This window comes from Dendrobium catenatum, unplaced genomic scaffold (assembly GCF_001605985.2).
Source record: "Dendrobium catenatum unplaced genomic scaffold, ASM160598v2 fragScaff_scaffold_998, whole genome shotgun sequence".
Lineage (NCBI taxonomy): Eukaryota > Viridiplantae > Streptophyta > Magnoliopsida > Asparagales > Orchidaceae > Dendrobium > Dendrobium catenatum.
The window spans coordinates 1,109,507-1,127,097 of record NW_021319460.1 but is presented as its reverse complement, the minus strand read 5'-3'; the positions used below and the strand labels follow the sequence as shown (position 1 = coordinate 1,127,097).

The 17,591-nt window shown below is 37.0% G+C and overlaps 3 protein-coding genes across 5 annotated transcripts; all 3 read right to left on the bottom strand.

The window, feature by feature from the left end:
• Positions 1-1,193: 1,193 nt before the first annotated feature.
• LOC110106653 (protein JASON) lies at positions 1,194-3,198 on the bottom strand. The gene is made up of 4 exons (XM_020836607.2): positions 2,928-3,198; positions 2,730-2,833; positions 1,611-2,607; positions 1,194-1,528 (listed from the first exon to the last, which is right to left on the bottom strand). Exons 1-4 carry the CDS (start codon positions 3,009-3,011, stop codon positions 1,454-1,456), a joined length of 1,260 nt encoding a protein of 419 aa, XP_020692266.1. The 5' UTR covers positions 3,012-3,198; the 3' UTR covers positions 1,194-1,453.
• A 1,302-nt stretch (positions 3,199-4,500) lies between these two features.
• LOC110106692 (BRCA1-associated RING domain protein 1) lies at positions 4,501-17,466 on the bottom strand. 3 transcript variants are annotated; one of them, XM_020836667.2, is made up of 15 exons: positions 17,440-17,464; positions 11,931-12,105; positions 10,008-10,061; positions 9,860-9,930; positions 9,684-9,785; positions 9,416-9,573; positions 9,094-9,226; positions 8,939-9,000; positions 8,650-8,750; positions 7,746-7,932; positions 7,582-7,670; positions 7,314-7,443; positions 6,963-7,128; positions 5,043-5,161; positions 4,501-4,946 (listed from the first exon to the last, which is right to left on the bottom strand). In XM_020836667.2, exons 2-15 carry the CDS (start codon positions 12,023-12,025, stop codon positions 4,587-4,589), a joined length of 1,827 nt encoding a protein of 608 aa, XP_020692326.1. In that variant the 5' UTR covers positions 12,026-12,105; positions 17,440-17,464; the 3' UTR covers positions 4,501-4,586. The 3 variants fall into 3 exon arrangements, with proteins under 3 accessions (XP_020692326.1, XP_020692327.1, XP_020692328.1); XM_020836668.2 differs by lacking the exon at positions 9,684-9,785 and having other exon boundaries at positions 17,440-17,466; XM_020836669.2 differs by lacking the exons at positions 9,860-9,930; positions 10,008-10,061; positions 17,440-17,464 and having other exon boundaries at positions 9,684-9,816; positions 11,931-12,069.
• LOC110106668 lies at positions 15,939-17,270 on the bottom strand. The gene has a single exon (XM_020836621.1). It carries the CDS (start codon positions 17,268-17,270, stop codon positions 15,939-15,941), a length of 1,332 nt encoding a protein of 443 aa, XP_020692280.1.
• Positions 17,467-17,591: the final 125 nt, after the last annotated feature.

Below are 17,591 nucleotides of genomic sequence, written 5' to 3'. Positions count from 1 at the left end.
CGACTTGACTCAAGTCATTTACACCCCTAGTCTTGATGATGTATAGTCCTTTTGATGACCTTGTCCATGCTAATGATTTCAGCATACATCGAAGCTTGCGGTGCGACATATGTGGTCCAATTTTAAGAGATTTGTGATGACAGTTAAGAGATTGATTGGGTGGGTCGATTGGGTTATGTAATCTGACAATCTCCCCTTATAAATATATTTCTTAGATATAATGAATTAAGCAAAGATTAGATAAAGAAATCTCAAAAAGTTGGGATATGTTCAATGATGATGATATCAGACCAAGAAATATAATCTTTATCTAGTAACTTGCCATATGGCAGTATGTTACAAGGGATATTGATTGTAAACTCTCTTGATTACTTAGATTTTTATAAGATCCAATGCATCAAGCATTAAATATGAGTAATATTGGATTCCTAGATCATAACTGTTTTAGAAACCAAATCGAGCCAGGGCCAATTACCAACTCAAAAACTAACACCTGAAGCAGTCTTTTCCTTTTTTTTTTTTTTTTGGTTCCAAACAATTCTATCTAGCTTCTAATATCCAATATAATACTATGCGATAAAGTAGTAGGTGAAAATCCTAAAAGCTCGTTCCTGGAGTCCGTTTTGAAGTTTGCCCAACTTTACCAAGTTTGAAGCAGCCATACATACATGTAATGAATGCAGATCAATAGATTTTCATTCATCATAGGCCAACTACTATTTCTCAACAAATAATAAACTATCTTTAACACTTTTAAGGAAGAAATTAAAATTTTTACCATCCGGCTGGAGATTCTTCTTGTGCTCTTCCCGATTTTGGGCACCATGGATGGTCTTTATTAGCAACCAGGGATTGGTTTTGAAGGATGATGATGCATGCAAACTTGTTTTGCTTCCCCTTGGACAGTCAGCTTCGACAACCAGGGGATTTCTGCCCATCTATTTAGATGATTTTGATGCTTTGGTGATCTCGATGTATTTTGCATCCTGAGTTTTTGCATTCTCATTTTTGTTTAGCAACTTTGTTGTTATGATTTCTTCATTTACTTCACGTTTGTTGTGTTGGCATTTGATTTTGATTCTTTTACTGTAATATTATCTTTTCTTAATGATATGGGCTAAGGTCCAAAATTTTCCAAAAAAAAAAAAAATACCAGCCAAGAAATAATGAAACAATCGCAGTAAAATTTTAGATGATTCCAGTTGAACAACATATTATTGAGATATGGAAAGCACTGAATGAAGAGAAAAATAGACTCCGTTGTTACAAGATGAAATGATTTGGCATTGACAAGATTTAGCTCAGTTGAAAAAAGAATAGTACAAAAGAATATAGAATCAATTCCTAATATAATATCCCACACTAGTTCCCTGGCAAAGTTCAGTGCTAAGAGTGATGAGAAACAATGCGATTAAAATCAGGCAAGCTCAGTAGATTTCACATTACTTCATGTTTAAGAGGACTCCATGTTCAGGGCTCTTTCCAGTCGAGTTTCAAATGGAATGTAGCACAAATTCACCATTTTATCCTGAACAAAACAAGAAAACCAATCAGTTTCTTCCATTATATATATATATATAGAACTCATGTATCATTCATTTTTCTTTTACCTCTCTGTATTTGCTAGTTGTGTTCGGAATCCCTCTTTTCTCAGAGCTAGAGCTCCAAGAAGAAGCCGAAGCCTCCTTAGATTTAGAACTCCAATATCCACCCACTGTTCCTACTATAGGAACTTCTTCAGGACTCCTACTTGGGGATCTCCTCGGTGACGATGTTCTGGATGATTGCTTAATGTCCTCCATGGTCAAAGCTCCTAATATAGGACGCTCTTCCTGGCTAATTGAAGAATTTGATAGCCTTGAATTGTTTGGAGAAGCCAACCAGGTTGAAAGGCTTGCATCCAAGGCGATCCCTTGCTTGCCAAAATCATCAGAATTTGAGTTTGAAGAGCTTGACTTATGGGGCTTTTCAGACTTTGAAAAAGTGGGCTCTGGACTAATAAATGGTTTGGTTTTAATATCCAAATTCTCCTTGTTCAGATTCTTCAAGGAAGTAGGTCGAACCTTTACTTCTTTCCAATGTGAAATATTTTCTACTGGGTTCAAAACAGAGTGGATATACCTGCTACGGTCTCGAACATGAGCTTTGGCTAAAATGACCAGCTCCCTCTCTGTATTAGATTCAATAGTGGGTTTGGGGCTGCTAATTTCTTGGATATGTTTCTGCTCACTTTCCATAGGAAGAGAAAAGTAAGAATCATAAGACTCCTCTTCATCCCCATTGATACCAATGTCATTACCTTCATCAAAATCAATTTCATCATCTTCATCTGAAGCTTCGTCATCTTCATTCAAGCCCTCGTCGTCATCGCTGCTTTCACAATTCTGATACCTATGGTTTGGTGGGTAAGATGCCAACTTTGGTTCATCACTGCTTTTTTCCTCCTCCTTATCCTTCTTCTCTTCCTTCACTTCTCTCTCAATCTCATCATCTTCCGTAAAGTCTTTTGGGTCTTCCTGAACTGGAGCAATCTCAAAAGTGGTAACATGCAGATCAAAAGTCACTTTCTTCCTGGCATTGGCAGCTGTTCCCTGCTCCTGGTTTTCTCTGGCAAAAAATAAATAATTAACAAACCCAAAAACTTTATTTCGCTTCTCAAGTCGACATTTTTACAAACACATTGCACACTATAAATTAAAAGAACCCACTGGTAAAAAAAACGGGCATGCCTTAGCTTTGGAAAGGGGTTATCAGTAGCTGCTGCGGTTGTTTCTGAAATGATTTCAATGCCAGAAGAAGAGATCGAATGGAAATAAACGCCGTTTTCTTCCTCCTGTGTAACTACCAGAAGACTTAAGAAAAAAAAAAACAGATCTTCGGCCAGAAGAAGATACGAACATGCACAAAAGAACCAGAATCCAACTTACCTTATTTACAGATAATGATTTCTTCGACCTCCTACATCTTTTACGATCCTTGGAACCCTTGAAACAAACAAGGAAGCAACCCATATCGGTGACAGTGAGGAGTCGCCTACTCCTCTCCCCCTTAAATTTCTTCACCGTTCGCTCTCTTCCGGATGAATCTTCACAAAGAGATGGCTCTTCAAGAGGAGCCAAGAAAACTCCAAGAGGAGATTGAGCCGTTGTAGGAGGAGGAAGGTTGCTGTTCTTCTGGACGAAAGAATCAATTCGACCGTTAGAAAAGCTCTGTGGGTCCCAGCTTAAGGGGTTTTTAAATTACGGCCAGCTGTCCGTCGTCAGAGCTTCTGGCCGATGTCCATACGTTTAAAAATATTGGATCAAATGCTATCCATAGGAAAAATATTAATATTAAATATTAAATTGGGCTTTGTGAAATAATTATTAAATTATTTAGAGAAAAATATTTTGAAGTAACTGTAATTTTTTCATTATTAATTATAGAAAGTATTAAATTATTATGTAACTTATAATTATTTCATTATTATGTAACTTATAATTAATGTATCATATACAACTCATTTTGATCTATTAATTGAAAGTATTGAATATGTGATGTGTTTATTTATCTTATTTGACCCCACACGAATAATTTTATGCTAAAAAAACTGACGAGAATATCAATTATCTAAAGGATCACAAAATCGTTTAAGAAAATAAAACTAAACTTTTAAAACATTAATAAGATAAATGACCTAAGAAATTACAGTAATAAAACAAAACTATTAGACTACTAAATCAAAATGAATAACATCTTAATTATTAAGGATTTAAGCATAAGGCTATCAAAATCGGATCACAAGTTAAGTTCAAATCCAACCAAATACTATTTGACCCGACTCAAACCCAACCAATTTTAACAAACAAATTAATTTTTTCAAACCAAATCCGACCCGCTTCGACTCTGAGTCAACCCAAACTCGACCCTCTTCAAGTATGTTTTACTAAATTTTTTTATTTAATTTAATTCATTTAAAACTAAATCAAATTAAAGTAAAATTTAGTTCAATAAATTTAAAATAAATCAAATTTAATTCAATTTGTACAACATGATTTATTATTATTTGAAAATAATATTTACTTATTTCATAATAATATTTTAAAACCCTCCTAAATATATTAAAAACGAATCAAACCAAGTTAAATTTAAATTAGATCAACTCAAACCCCACCCAATTTTACAAACGAGTCAAAATCGCTACCTCAAACCTGACACAATTTGAGTCAGGTTGACCCAAACCCGAAATTTTCAGATCATGTTAAATATTAACACCCCTACTTACAGATAAACCTCGCCTTCATGCCAACAAATAACTGCTCCATGTCAGCATGTTAAACTTATAAACCAACTGTTCATCTGATCTTCTCATATTAACTTTGTCTGATCTTCTAATAAGAGCTTTATCTGCTTTGCATTGCAGATATCCAAACTTTCCAAATTGATCATTAACTATCAAACTTGCAAAATACTGCATACAATCCTCACCAAAATCATCTACTTCTTAGCAGACTATAACAATAACAAAAAGATTTTTTTTTTCTTAAAGGGATAGAGACCCATTCAAAAAGGTTCAAGAAATTATACAATCCATGGATAGAGTCCCATCATGATTTCTCATACAACATTTGTAGATCATTAGCAGCAATAGCATTAAGGAATACTGTATGACGAACAACAATTCCTACCTTCAGAGCTAATGCCTCTGCAGTCTCAAGCCTCTCTTGTAATACTCTGTCGATTTTCGAAGGATTGGAATCCTTGGGAGGTTCAACAGAATAAACGATTAATGTTTTTTCAATCTCTCCAGCAACTGAGGAAGGGATGCTCGAGCTCAAGTTCTGCAACTGAAACTTGCTTAAAACCTGGCCTCCAGCTTCAGTTGCAAGGTTTTCCAGGTTACATTTATAGGAAGGTTCGAAGAAACCACTGAAGTGGAAAGCTAGTCTGTTGAAAACCTTTGGAGACTATAAAAGCAGAAGGAAAAGGATTAATAGGAAGTTAACGCCATGATTGTGCAGAAAACATGAAGGAAAGAAGGTCTAAGGGGGTCAGAGGTAGACCTTTTGCATGGCTCGAATCCTTCCATTTTTTGGGCCATTGATGCAATCATAGGTATCATGAGTGATCTCATAATTCTCTTCGGGAACAAGGTGTTCAGCTTCCAAGCATGCTTTGATCCCTGCAAGGAGAAATAAGTCAGAGTTAGAATTGGTGATTAGTTAAATCCAGAGTGTAGGAACATTTGTCTTAACTTCAAATCTCTAGATAAGGGGGTAGAGTCAGATTAAGCTTGAGTCACTAAAAATTCGAGCTTAACTAACTAATTGAATTTGAGTTAACTTTTGACTTATAAGCCAACTCATTTATTATGAAAGAAGATTCAAAACTAAACTATAATATGAAAATAATTAAAAGAGTCATAATTTAATAAGGAAATAATAAAAAATCAATTGAGATAAAAGAAGAATCTTTAGTATTTGCAATAATTATATACATAAATTATTGAATTATACTATACTTTAAATAGATTTTACATTAATGTTTTGTTAAATGAGCTCGCCCACAAACAGACGAGTCGAGTCAAAAATAGCTTAAACTTAGATTGTTAGCCCATCAAACTCAATCTAAAAGCTATTAATTGAGCCAAATCTGAGCGACTCAAGAGTCAGCTTGACTCACTAACATAACCACAATTTCCCAAGAATAAAGCATGAGGTAAAGAACTAAGCAATAATATGAGATTTAACCTAAAACTGTGAAGAAAAATAATATAATTTTACATGAGAGTTCAAGCAAAATCCTTGTAAGAAAATTTTAACAGTATTAACTTCATTCTACACCGAATTTGTAATGTTACATATTTACTTTATAATCATTTAGTTAGGCATCTGAAATTAAACAGTTCTAGGGAAAAAACATTAATCAGGATACCCATACAATTTGAATCAGGATGGGAACTAAAAAAGTTTAAAGTGATGGAAACAAACACTCGAAGTTAGAAAAAGTTCTGAGCAGAAATAGAAACAACCACCAAAAAATATTTTTCTTAACAGAAAATAGTAACTTCAAACTTCTAGTGCTTTCGACCAAATTGTTAACATTTCTCCTTCCTCATCTTGACACACAAATAACATCAGAATATCCTGATACAATATTTTCCCACATTTAGGTGTATGTTCACTATTTCAAGAAAAAAAGATGTTAGCCAGGCTTGACCACATGGGTGGTATAGAGGCAGATTAAGGATTATGCGATGAAAAATCCTTTGCCTCTGGAAAATTCACATGCAAGGCTTTCAATGTTGAAACAATTTGGTGATAATGATGACCTCTTCAGAATTTAAAACAATTTCAAATTATATTAAATAGTTGAACTCTTTTTATCATTTAAGCTGTTCATTTTCTAAAGCTTGTCCTAAATATGGAAATCATTCAGTTAAATTTGCCATCTCAATCAGTAGATAAGAATAAGCTCTTCAAAGTTCTGTTAGCAGATACCTACAAATACATTTTTTTCAGCTAAACAAGGACAACTAGAAATAGAACCCTCAACTCATACCTTAATCATAATCCTTAGTCCACCTTCATGGCATTTCTTGAGACCTCGCCCATGGATACTCACAATCGCCATGGCAGCTCATAGTATAACCAGCAGAAAAATTCATTCATCGCGTGTATTGTTTAATCATTCGAAGTGCATATTTTCACTGAAGTTTATCTTATTTATAATTAACAAAGTATCAAAATATGAAGATAAAAAAAATTACAAACCATAAATTGCCAATCCCAAAATATGAAGATGTGTGGTAAGTTTGAAACCCAACCAAAAAACATGTACGAAAACCCATAAATGAATCATTGATAAATGTATAACAATGTTGAAAGGGCAATCCAAAGTCAAAGCAACAATTGCAATAGCATATTTTAGACTTCCTATGCATAAATAATAATTTCAAATAAATGGTGATAAAAGATACTTACAGCCCATATTTAGAACCCATCTACCATTCAGAATAGCCATGAGATACTTCATTGTTCTGATGCAGGCTCCATCCTCATTTGTAGCGGCAATGACATGGGTCACATTCTGCTTCCATTGATAAGTTACCAGCACACCACTCAATCTAGCAAATTTCTCCAAAATTACCTAAATAATAAACCAAAGAGATAAGGGGAAATGAGATGAAGCTTGAGAAATCAACAGAAATTATAAGATTTATGTTATGAACATATAACTAGTACTCTAGATAATAATATAATTATTATTTTTTCCTATTAAATTATCCTAAAAAAGGTGGGCTTCATAGGAGGGAAGAATTTCTTTATATGTACCTTCTCGTCCTTGGATAGATCAGATCCACAAATCATCCAATCCTTGCTTAGACTAGATGAGGACATCCAAATTGTGTGAGGTCGTTTTGCATTAGATAATGTATCATAATCCGATGAAACCAAAGGCTCGCTGGCAATTGGTGATATATGAAACAGTCAACATGTAACAACATATAGTTAAAATCTACACATTCACATTGCCACTAATCAATAAAACAAAATGAAAATGCAATTGAAATAAAGTTGAGATTTTGAAAATGAATAATACACTAATGCACTATTAGATTTCTTTGTCTTCGGTTTGTCACAAGGTAATCTCCTCGAAGCATGAGTCGGACAGAGCACAAGATAATTTTCCTGACACAAAAAAATGCATAGATGGACTCAATAAGCAACATATTCCAACTAAGTTACACGGTGAAGAAAACTTACAGTATCCCAGCGACATTCTAGTATTTGATATGCACATGGAACATGGAAGCTTCTTTTACAGCTCTTGACATAGCAACCAAGAGCAGCTCCCTTCAATCCACAACTACAACATTTAATCTTGGAAGAACGTGCAAGTTCAGCCTCCAAATTCACAACCTTCTCACCAGAATAATATACTTGAGGAGCCCTATTCAGAAGAAAATAATATATCAAACAGATGAACAAGGCACATCTAGAAAGATATCCAAGACAACAATGTGTGTGTATATGGGTAGAACACTAGTCCTGTGGCACAACAATATTTCCCTTTACTTCAAAAACGAAGGTCAAAGGTCAGATCCTCTCCCTCCATTTGCTCCCTCACTTTTTCCCTCTCCAATAAACTTAAAACTTCTAAGTTGAAAATGATCCAAATCATTAGTGTATCTCACCTAACTTCATTCTTTTAGATTCACACTACATAACAAGTGCTATTAGAGCCAATAGTTTGACTAAGATTGAATGATTCCTGCAATTTGTTGCTCCGAAGAGTTTTTGATGTCATCTACCATGGTTGAGTAAGATTAAAAAAATGAATGATTGCCCCAATGCCTTCAAGAGATTGAGTGAGCTCTTGATGCATGGTAACTTAAAAAGCTTCTATTTAAGGGGATATAATGGCTGGTGTGAAGTGTTTCGTGCACGTATAAGTGTGGTGCAAAGAGTATGAATGTGTAGAAGTAGGTAAAATAAAAGGGCAGACGTTGAGATCAATGCTTGGGTAAATAAAGGGAAAAATGACAATCCAATTATGAGACATGTTTCTTTGGCAGATGCAACTAGCCCAACCATGCTTCTTGGAAAGAGTAGACATAAATCAATCCTTTTATAGGAAGTTTCAACAATTTTGTCAAAAATTGCTTACCAATCTATGCATTTACGATGCACATGTAGGACATTAGGTTGTGAGGCTTGATTTTCAAATATTTGTTCTCCATTCAAATAATGTAGCATTTCTCCAGAAGCCTGAAAAATTAAGTTTCATAAATGTTAATCTCCTTATATATTGATTTTCCTACAAAAATATGATAGTTTCTATAAGTTAAGCATTAAAAGGATCAGTACACTTCCCTGCTGATCATGATGGAGTCAACAACAGAAGTGAAAACCAAATTAATAAACATGAACATGCAAGAGTGTCATGATAGCGTCACCTCAGTATTTCTGAAGGAATGACAAAATATACAAGTCTCAATGGTACTTCCATCCAAATCAGCTAATGAATGAAAGATATTCAAGTTAGAACAGTCACTCAAATTACATTTAATCAGGTGTTGGAAATCATGAGTTAGTTGCACTTCGTTAGTACCTTTGGTATTCCCTCCCATCGAGACATTTTTCAACTGATCATTCAACTCTACAGAATCATTGAACTTTGTATGCTTAGTGCCACAGTTAGAGCCTTCCTCTGGTGACATATCAGCGAACTTCCTCTTTACAGCCTGAGAAAATGATATTTCACTTCATATAGTGTACTATTTTTAATATTTATTATAGAAGACATGCTTGAGTATCATCTAAACTTACTGGAAGATGAAATTAGAGAGGACATGCATCAATCACATTATAAAAAAATTAGCGTCAATGCATGATCCAGCATAGAAACAAATGAGAATACAATAGTGACTTACAAGTTGCCCTTCATCCCAACTGTCACTATCAGAATCTCTAAAATTATCAATTGAAGGACTTAATTGTATTTGATCAACAAAATTGTCAGCTCCAGTAAAATGAGTGCGCTTCTTCTCAAGATTGTTGTTGCATGAGATGGGAGTAGGTACATCCAAGCCTGCACATTAGGAATAGCATGAAATCACTCAAAAAAGGAAAAAAAAAATATAGCCAAACCATGTTCATATAAGTAGAAAATATGCACTCAAGTGGGACAACTATTAGTACCAAAAAAGTCAAATGAAGAACTTCGCTGCAAAGATGATATAGCTGAACTCATGTTTTTGTAAATAGTAAGAAACTTTTCAATATGAGTGGCAGGCCTCAAATCTGTAGTAGTTCAATCAACAAACTGCATCAACTATAAAATTTAAAATTCAACAAAATTCAAGTTAGAATAAAACCTTTTTGTTCATAAGGTTGTCTGCAATTAGGACAACTGTAGCCATCATTTATTGATATCCCATTACAAGAACTATACATGCATAAAGGATATAAATAAGTAATCATTAAGAAAAATTAGCAAAAATCCTCAATAGTAAGAATCATGACCTGCACAAAATATGATCACAAGGCAACAACATCGGTTGGTTCAAAATATTCAAGCTGCAAGGAAAAGTGACATGAATAAGAGACAAGAAATAAAAAGTTCATAACATAATGATTAATGAGACCAAGGCATATGAGACTTAAAACTTAATCCCACATCAAATAGTTGAAAAATATGTTGGCATAGAAATACCAAATGATTTACTCTCACCATAAGCATAAGCCTTTGGGTTGAAAACAAGTTTCAACAACTAATACATCTAAGCACCAACTTTGATATCCCTTTGATTCACTCCTTAACAAGTGGTAACATAATCAATAATTAAATTGGAATAGAGTGGTTCATGTGATGGTGGATCCCAAAGGTTTTGGTGGAATCTACCATAGATCAGCAAAATTCAATAACAAATGTCTCTTACAATTCCTACACAAGATTGAGTAGGCTCTTGGTACATAATACTTGATGAGTTTTGTTTGAAGAGTGATAGCATTATGTAGTGTTCTCAAATGAGAGAAAATTATTAATGCACATAAGAGTTTGGGTCTATTCATACATTTGATAGCTAAAAACAATAGTGATATAGAAATACCAAATGAGTGGTCATCACCCAAAAGGCTAGCCAACTTCAGTCCATGTTTGGTTCACTCCAACTATATATGAAATGGCCAAATGAATCTTCACCAGCACTACTTCAGGTTAGGAACTTTATTTGATTTCAACCATGGTTGGGTAAAGATACTTAATAAACAGGCAAGTTCAGCTCAGGCCAACGTACTTCCTAAGAATCAGATTAATTAAATTACACTCTCTTATCAAACTTACTCAATGTCCATCATCGTGTCTATCTGAATCCATCTACACTCAACTAGTATTGTTTATCAAAGAAATTGCCACTCAACAATTAAAGCATTCGCTTCAGTCATACCTAGGTGTTACAAAGTGTGAACTTCTCATTTACCGAGAGGAAATCCAGATAATAAAATGGATAGTTGTGACTCAATATTTACGACCAAAACCGGAACTGAAATTTCAACAGGATAAAAAAAAAAGGATCATACAATGGAGCATTTGCAAGCATAAATATATATATCTGTGTTTATTAGTGTGTTGCAGCACTAGAGGTGGAACTTAGGCTTACACGGAAACCAAAACCATTAAGAAAAAAGACACAAATAGGCAAGGAAAGATAAGTCCAAATCTCCAGAAATCACCAAAGTGATCATACCAAGGCAAAAACGCGTTAACTCAAAGCATTGCAACTCCATAAGAACACTTTCCATTGAAGCAATTCAAGTAAGAAGCTAACATGCGCGGACAAAGAATCTAAGGCTTCGTTTGGGACGGCTTTCTTACAGCTTCTTAAAGAAGAAGCTTTTTAGTACACAAATTAAAAATTTTGTACTAGAAAGCTGCTTTAAGAAGCAGTAAGACATCCGTCCCAAACGAAGCCCAACTTATAAACTTGAAGCAAATCTACAGAAGGGTCAACGATGATTTCTGAACCTATTGCTACCAAATAAATTAAAAATAAAGCTTTATCAAAACAATACATAAGAAACTTCTAACATGCACGGGAAAAATCAAGCGATTTTTGCATTATGCTAACATGTTGATAGCATATAAGCTCATTTAGAACAACAAAATGACCTCTCATAATCTAAAACGCCGTAAATACATATCACCAAAAATAACTGGCATCTAATAAAATCAGAAGAGAGGAAGAACACGTCCAGCAGAGCAGGTTTGAAGAAACAATAGCAGGATCGAAGTCATCAAGAGTCCGCCGTAAAGATCGTATTTATCTTAAAAAAAAAAAAAAAACAAAAAGGAGGGAAAAGCGTTGAAGTTCATGGAATTTTCTCCTATAGCAGAGCATATGAAGACTAAACACCAAAAAGCTACTGAAATGGTAGATTTAGGTTTACCAGGTCGGGCAGTTGAGCTCCAACTCCAACTTCTTCAGATGGAGGACGAATGGGTTCAGCAGTCGACTGATGCCCTCGGACTCGGAAGATGCCATCTCCGATCTTCCACCGTTTTCTCAGGCAATTTTGAAGTGGTTCCACTCTCCAATTTGACACAGATTAGATGCCACTAGATTTTTTTTTTTTTGTTTTTTTTTGGGTAAACCCGGGGCGAAAGCCAGCTCAGAAGTAAATTGCTCTCCAAAATCGAATCTGGGAGGAACTTGAGAGGCAAGGAAGCAGCATCCTCCAACAGTAATGCAAGGAGGAAAAAGTATACCAAAATGTAACAAAAACGGGGCACAAAAACAAAAGTCCCCAACAAAATTTGTATACCCCAATCTCCAAAGCCAAAAACTAGACAAAAAGAATGCACCAGATAGTCCAGATAAACCGACGAAAGGCACAGAATAACAACCCAGAATAGCCATTATATTCCAGCAAACCTCCTCAGCAACCCGTCTTTGTTTTTCCATTTCGAAACTTTAAATCTAATAGCCGAAGATATGATGCAGATAAGTTTAACAGAGTTTAAGCACACATTAGAGAAACGCCTATTGTTCCTCTCACGCCAAATGTAGTAGATAGTGCAGCTAAGCGTAAGACAGCAAAAATCTTTTTCTTGTCTATTGTAAATCGGGGAAAGCTCGATAAAGTCAAAAATTTGAAGTAAGGTAGGCCTCAATAAGAAACAATTTAACTCCGGTAATAATCTGGTGAGTATCGAAAAGGAGAACTGGCAACCAAAAAATAGATGGTTGTGATTTTCGGGATAAATTTGACAAAAAGAGCAAGAACTGGGCACAGCAATGCCACGAGAGATCAAGTTATCAGCTGTTTTGAGCTTCCCAATAGCAGCCATCCAAGTGAAACAAGCAAATTTGAGAGTGTGTTTTTTGTGCCAAACCGAAAGGTACCAGTCCACCTTGGTACAATGAGAGTAGAATTGAGCTATAAAACCTTTAAAAGCCCAAGTCATCGAACCCTCCCAGAGAACCTCAGAGTTCTCCCAGATATTGCAGGAAACAATCGCCTCAGTGGTGTTAGTGAGAATCGGAGTAGGAAGAGACCAATTGCCACACATAATGAAATCTTTAGCCACTTTACCATCAAACACAACGTTATAATGTTCATTCGCCAAAAAAGAACCATTCAGCCATGGGTCCCAGAGCATGGAAAAATCACAGTTAAGACCAACCTTGAAGGTAAGAAGGTCTTTGATTTTAAGTGTGGTAACATGAATTTTTTTCCAGAACTTTGAGGCAGTAGACGGGGGAGGTTTCCATGGTGAAATGAAAAGAGATTTATACCAATCACATAAAAGGTTTTTTGTGTTATAAAATCTGCCAATGAAAGAACAGAAGACTCCATGGTAGAGAGCTTCAACCGAAGGAATGCCAAGGCCCCCAAAACATTTTGGAAGGGTAACAGTTGACCAAGCAATGAGGTGTAATTTCTTGTCGTGTACGTTGCTATGAAAAAGAAATCTGGAACATAGTTTTTTAATAGTGGCACAACAAGATTTTGGTATGATGGAGCCACGGATCCAATAGGCAATAGTATTGGATATGGTAAATTTGAGGAACTGAACCCTACCTGCAAAAGAAAGAAACTTAATTTTCCAACCATCAAGTAGAGCAGAAATTCTGCTCAGAAGTGGTTGGAAGTGAGAAATATGAAGTCTTTTTGGGGAAATAGGAAGGCCCAAGTAGATGAGGGATTCTTTGACTTGATGTATCCCCAAAATCTCACATATCTGAAGCATGTCAGATCCAGGAGAAGAGAAAACAATAGAGCTTTTAGTTGCATTAATTTGGAGCCCAGATAAAGATCCAAAAAGGAGCAGGGAGGAGTTGAGGGCAGCAGCATTAGCCCTAGAAGCAGTTCCAAAAACTAGAAGATCATCGGCATACATTAAATGATTGATGCAGAGATTCTTACAGTGAATACCATTGAAGCTGTTAGAGGAGTTGCTGAGAATATTAGAGAGACCGTCCATTACAATGCAAAATAAAAGGGGTGAAAGGGGGCATCCTTGTCTGAGACCAGCTGAGGAGTTGAAAAAACCTTCAAGTGAACCATTAATACAAACAGAGAAGTGGACATCCATAATACAACCTTTTATCCAAGACACAAAGGCTTCAGGAAACCCCTTTTGGATTAGCCTAGCTAACAAAAACTCTCTAGAAACAGAGTCGAAGGCCTTCTTGATGTCTAGCTTGGCACAAAATTTCTTGTGAGGACCTTTGAAATCCCTAAGAATTTCAGAAGCTAAAATAATGTAATCAGTGGAGCTCCTCTTAGCAATGAAGCCAGATTGACTATCATGAATAATCAAAGGTAGAACCAACTTCATTCTATTAGCTAAAACCTTAGCCACAATTTTGTAAAAGACATTGCAAAGCGAGATAGGCCTATAATCATTAATGTGGGAGGCATGAGAACATTTAGGGATCAAAGTAATAGCCGTTGCTTTCATACCTTTGGGAAGAGAGGCAGTGAGAAAAAAGTTTTGGACAGCATTATAAATGCTCAATCCGATTAAGTGCCAAGCCTTTCTGAAAAAGCCAAAAGAGAAACCATCCGGCCCCGGGGCTGAAGATTCCTTACCATCAAAAACAGCTAATTTAACCTCTTCATAAGAAACCGGGGCAACCAAGGAGTCAAAAAGGTGAGGTGGAACCATCTTGCCAGGGTTGATATTAAGGGTTGCCGGTGGAGAAAAAGAGGGATTGTAGAGGTTTTGAAAGTGGGAAACAATGGCTTTAGAAACCTCTGTATGTGAATTAAAGTGGCCTTCATCAGTGGTTATTTCCTTGATGTGATTCTTATTGCTTCTATGCCTCAACTTAGCGAAAAGGAAACCAAGGTCATCCTCACCTTGAGTGAGCCAGGAAGCTTTGGCTCTTTGTGCAATCCAAGAGGACCAGTGGGATTGCAGGACAGCAAGATTTTCATTGATATTTTTTAAGTTGCTGTTTAGAAGAGTATCCAAAGGCTGATTTTGAAGCTCAAGCAAGCAAGAGTGCTGTTTAGCTTTAAGGTCCAAAATGGAGCTAGATAAGAAGTTGGAAGAAGCCCAATGCCTGAGTTTAAGAGATCTTTTGAGACATTGCAAACTGTGAGAGAACGCAGCAAGAGGACTTCTAGAAGTTTTAACAGAAAAAGCAGAGTAGACATCATCCCAGAAACCTTCCATATTTATCCAATAGTTTTTGAATTTAAATCTAGCAGAAGTAGGTTTAGCATGGCTTGAGATAAAGATTAACGGGGAATGGTCTGAACCGTACGGAGGTTCAACTTTATAATAAGCCAACGGCAGATGATCCAGTAAAGCAGAATTGACCAATATTCTATCCAATTTTATATGAATCGGGGTGTCCACTCGTTGATTGCACCAGGTATAGAACAAGCCAGTAGAGGATAAATCTTGCACACCACATTTGAAAACAAAATTATTGAGCTCCCCAAATCTACTATCCGAAAGACTAGTGCCACCCGCTTTTTCAGTCTCAAACCGACAACAGTTAAAATCACCTAAGATGATCCACGGCTGGTCCAGAGGGGGAGTAGAATCAATTAATTGATTCCATAAACTTCTGCGTTCCATAGCATTATTGCAAGCATAAACAACAGAAATGAAAATAGGGGGAAAAGATCCCGCAGAAAGAATCCCGTGAATCAGTTGAGCTGAAGTGTGGATGGGATGAAAGTTGAGAACAGTAGAATCCCATTTGAGCCAAATTCTTCCAGGATTGGAATCCTTGAAATTATTGTAACTTCCTTCATTATCAAACAACAAGTGTGAATTCAAAAACCAAGGGTCTTCAACTGAGGACAGAGAAACTTTTGCTTCCAGAACACAAAGAAACTTGAGGTCATGAGATTGGATAAGGGATTTGCAAAACCGCACCTTGTCCGGGTGATTGAAACCACGGACATTCCAGCTCGCAATATTGGGTAAGGACATTAGAATTTCGTGGCTTTGGCCTTCTTGGCCGATTTCCCTTTGGGAGGCTTTGCCTTGGCTGGGGATTTTCCTTTGTCGGGTTTTGACTTTTTGTCCGTGGAGGTAGAGGTAGTGTCAAAGGAGTCCGGGGAATCCTTTTCATTGGTAGGAATAGTCGAGGAGTCATTTTCAGATAAGCAATCAGCAGCATTAGCAAGGTCACCATCACCAGACTGGAGTGAGGCGAACTTGTTAACAAGAGGTAATTTTGGGGTGTTGAGAAGACATAAAGGAGTAGGAATATCTGAGGAGGAAGAGACTTCAGTGGGGGAATTCAAATTAGGAAGAGAAGAAGGCTTATCTGGAAGGGGAACAGGGTCTGTGATAGGAGGAGGAACGACGTCCTGTTTTGGGCGCAGGATGGGCGGAAGAGCCGTTGAATTGGAAGGGGGACCAATCGTGGCAGGGGAGTTAGTAGGAGGCTTAGAAGAAGGCTTAGTAGAGGGGGATCGGCGAGGTTGGGAAGTTCTGCGCCTGGAGGAGCTACGGCCACGGTTTTTAGGGGGCTGGGGGGGAAGGATATGCTGAGGATTGGGGTTTTTGGGGCAAAGGGAGAAAGGATGTATCAAAGATCCGCAACCTTCACAGCGATCTGGTTTCCAGTCGTATATAACAGGAAGAACCAAGTCTTCCCCATCAATCTCAATTGGGATTTCATCATGTAAAACAGAATCTTTTGAAATTAAAACACATACCCGGGCAAATGTCAACCTGGTACGATTTGCGGTGAGGGCGTCAACCGAGACCGGGATGCCTATGTAACTGGCGATGCGAGAGATGCCCGTCGGAGTCCAGAGGGCAAGAGGGAAATCAACAATTTTGATCCAAAGCGGAATAGGCGCAGCTTCATCGCGCTTTGGTTTGAATTTCGGAGACCATCGTTGCAGAATAAAAGGTTTCCCTAGAAGGAACCAAGGGCCACCCGACAAAATGGACTCTAGATCTTCAGAGGTAGAAAACTTCAGCAGAAAAAAACCATCTGCCATCGAGAGCAGGGACATGGATCCTTTGAGAGGCCAGAGCTTCTGCATGGCTTTGAGAAGCCGCTCATAATACGGACGAGGGCCAAGGGAGTATCCGATGAGAGCGTTGTTCCAGATAGACTTTCCCTCGGAAAGGTCATTCACATTAAAAGAAAGCTTTTTCTGGCCGGGGGAAAAGAAGGAGACTGGAAAAGTATTAGGTTTGGAGGCAGGAGCTGAGACGTTATCAGCATAGGAGAGACCAGAGGGGGGGAGGCCAAGGACCGAGGAGTTGGGAAGTGGAGGGAAGTCCTGAGAAGGAGAAGCCATCCCAAGGAGGGAGGGGGAGGATCCCTCCCAGGAAGGGAGGGAAGAAAGTATGGCGGCGGGAAGGAGCGCAAACCCGCGGAACTCAAAACCCTAGCAGAGCTCCAAGAGCTAACTGAGCTTTACACATTTTTATGCATCAAATGTTACTTTTTTCAAGATGCCACTAGATATTGATGGCGTTTCTCCCTAGACATCGCTGTACTAAGATATAAATGGGCGCAGAAATGAGAAAAAAAAAATATTTTTTTGTGAAATATCAAGTACAAAATTTATAAATATTTGTTTTTTTTATCATAATACGAAGATCAGAAGTTCTCAGAA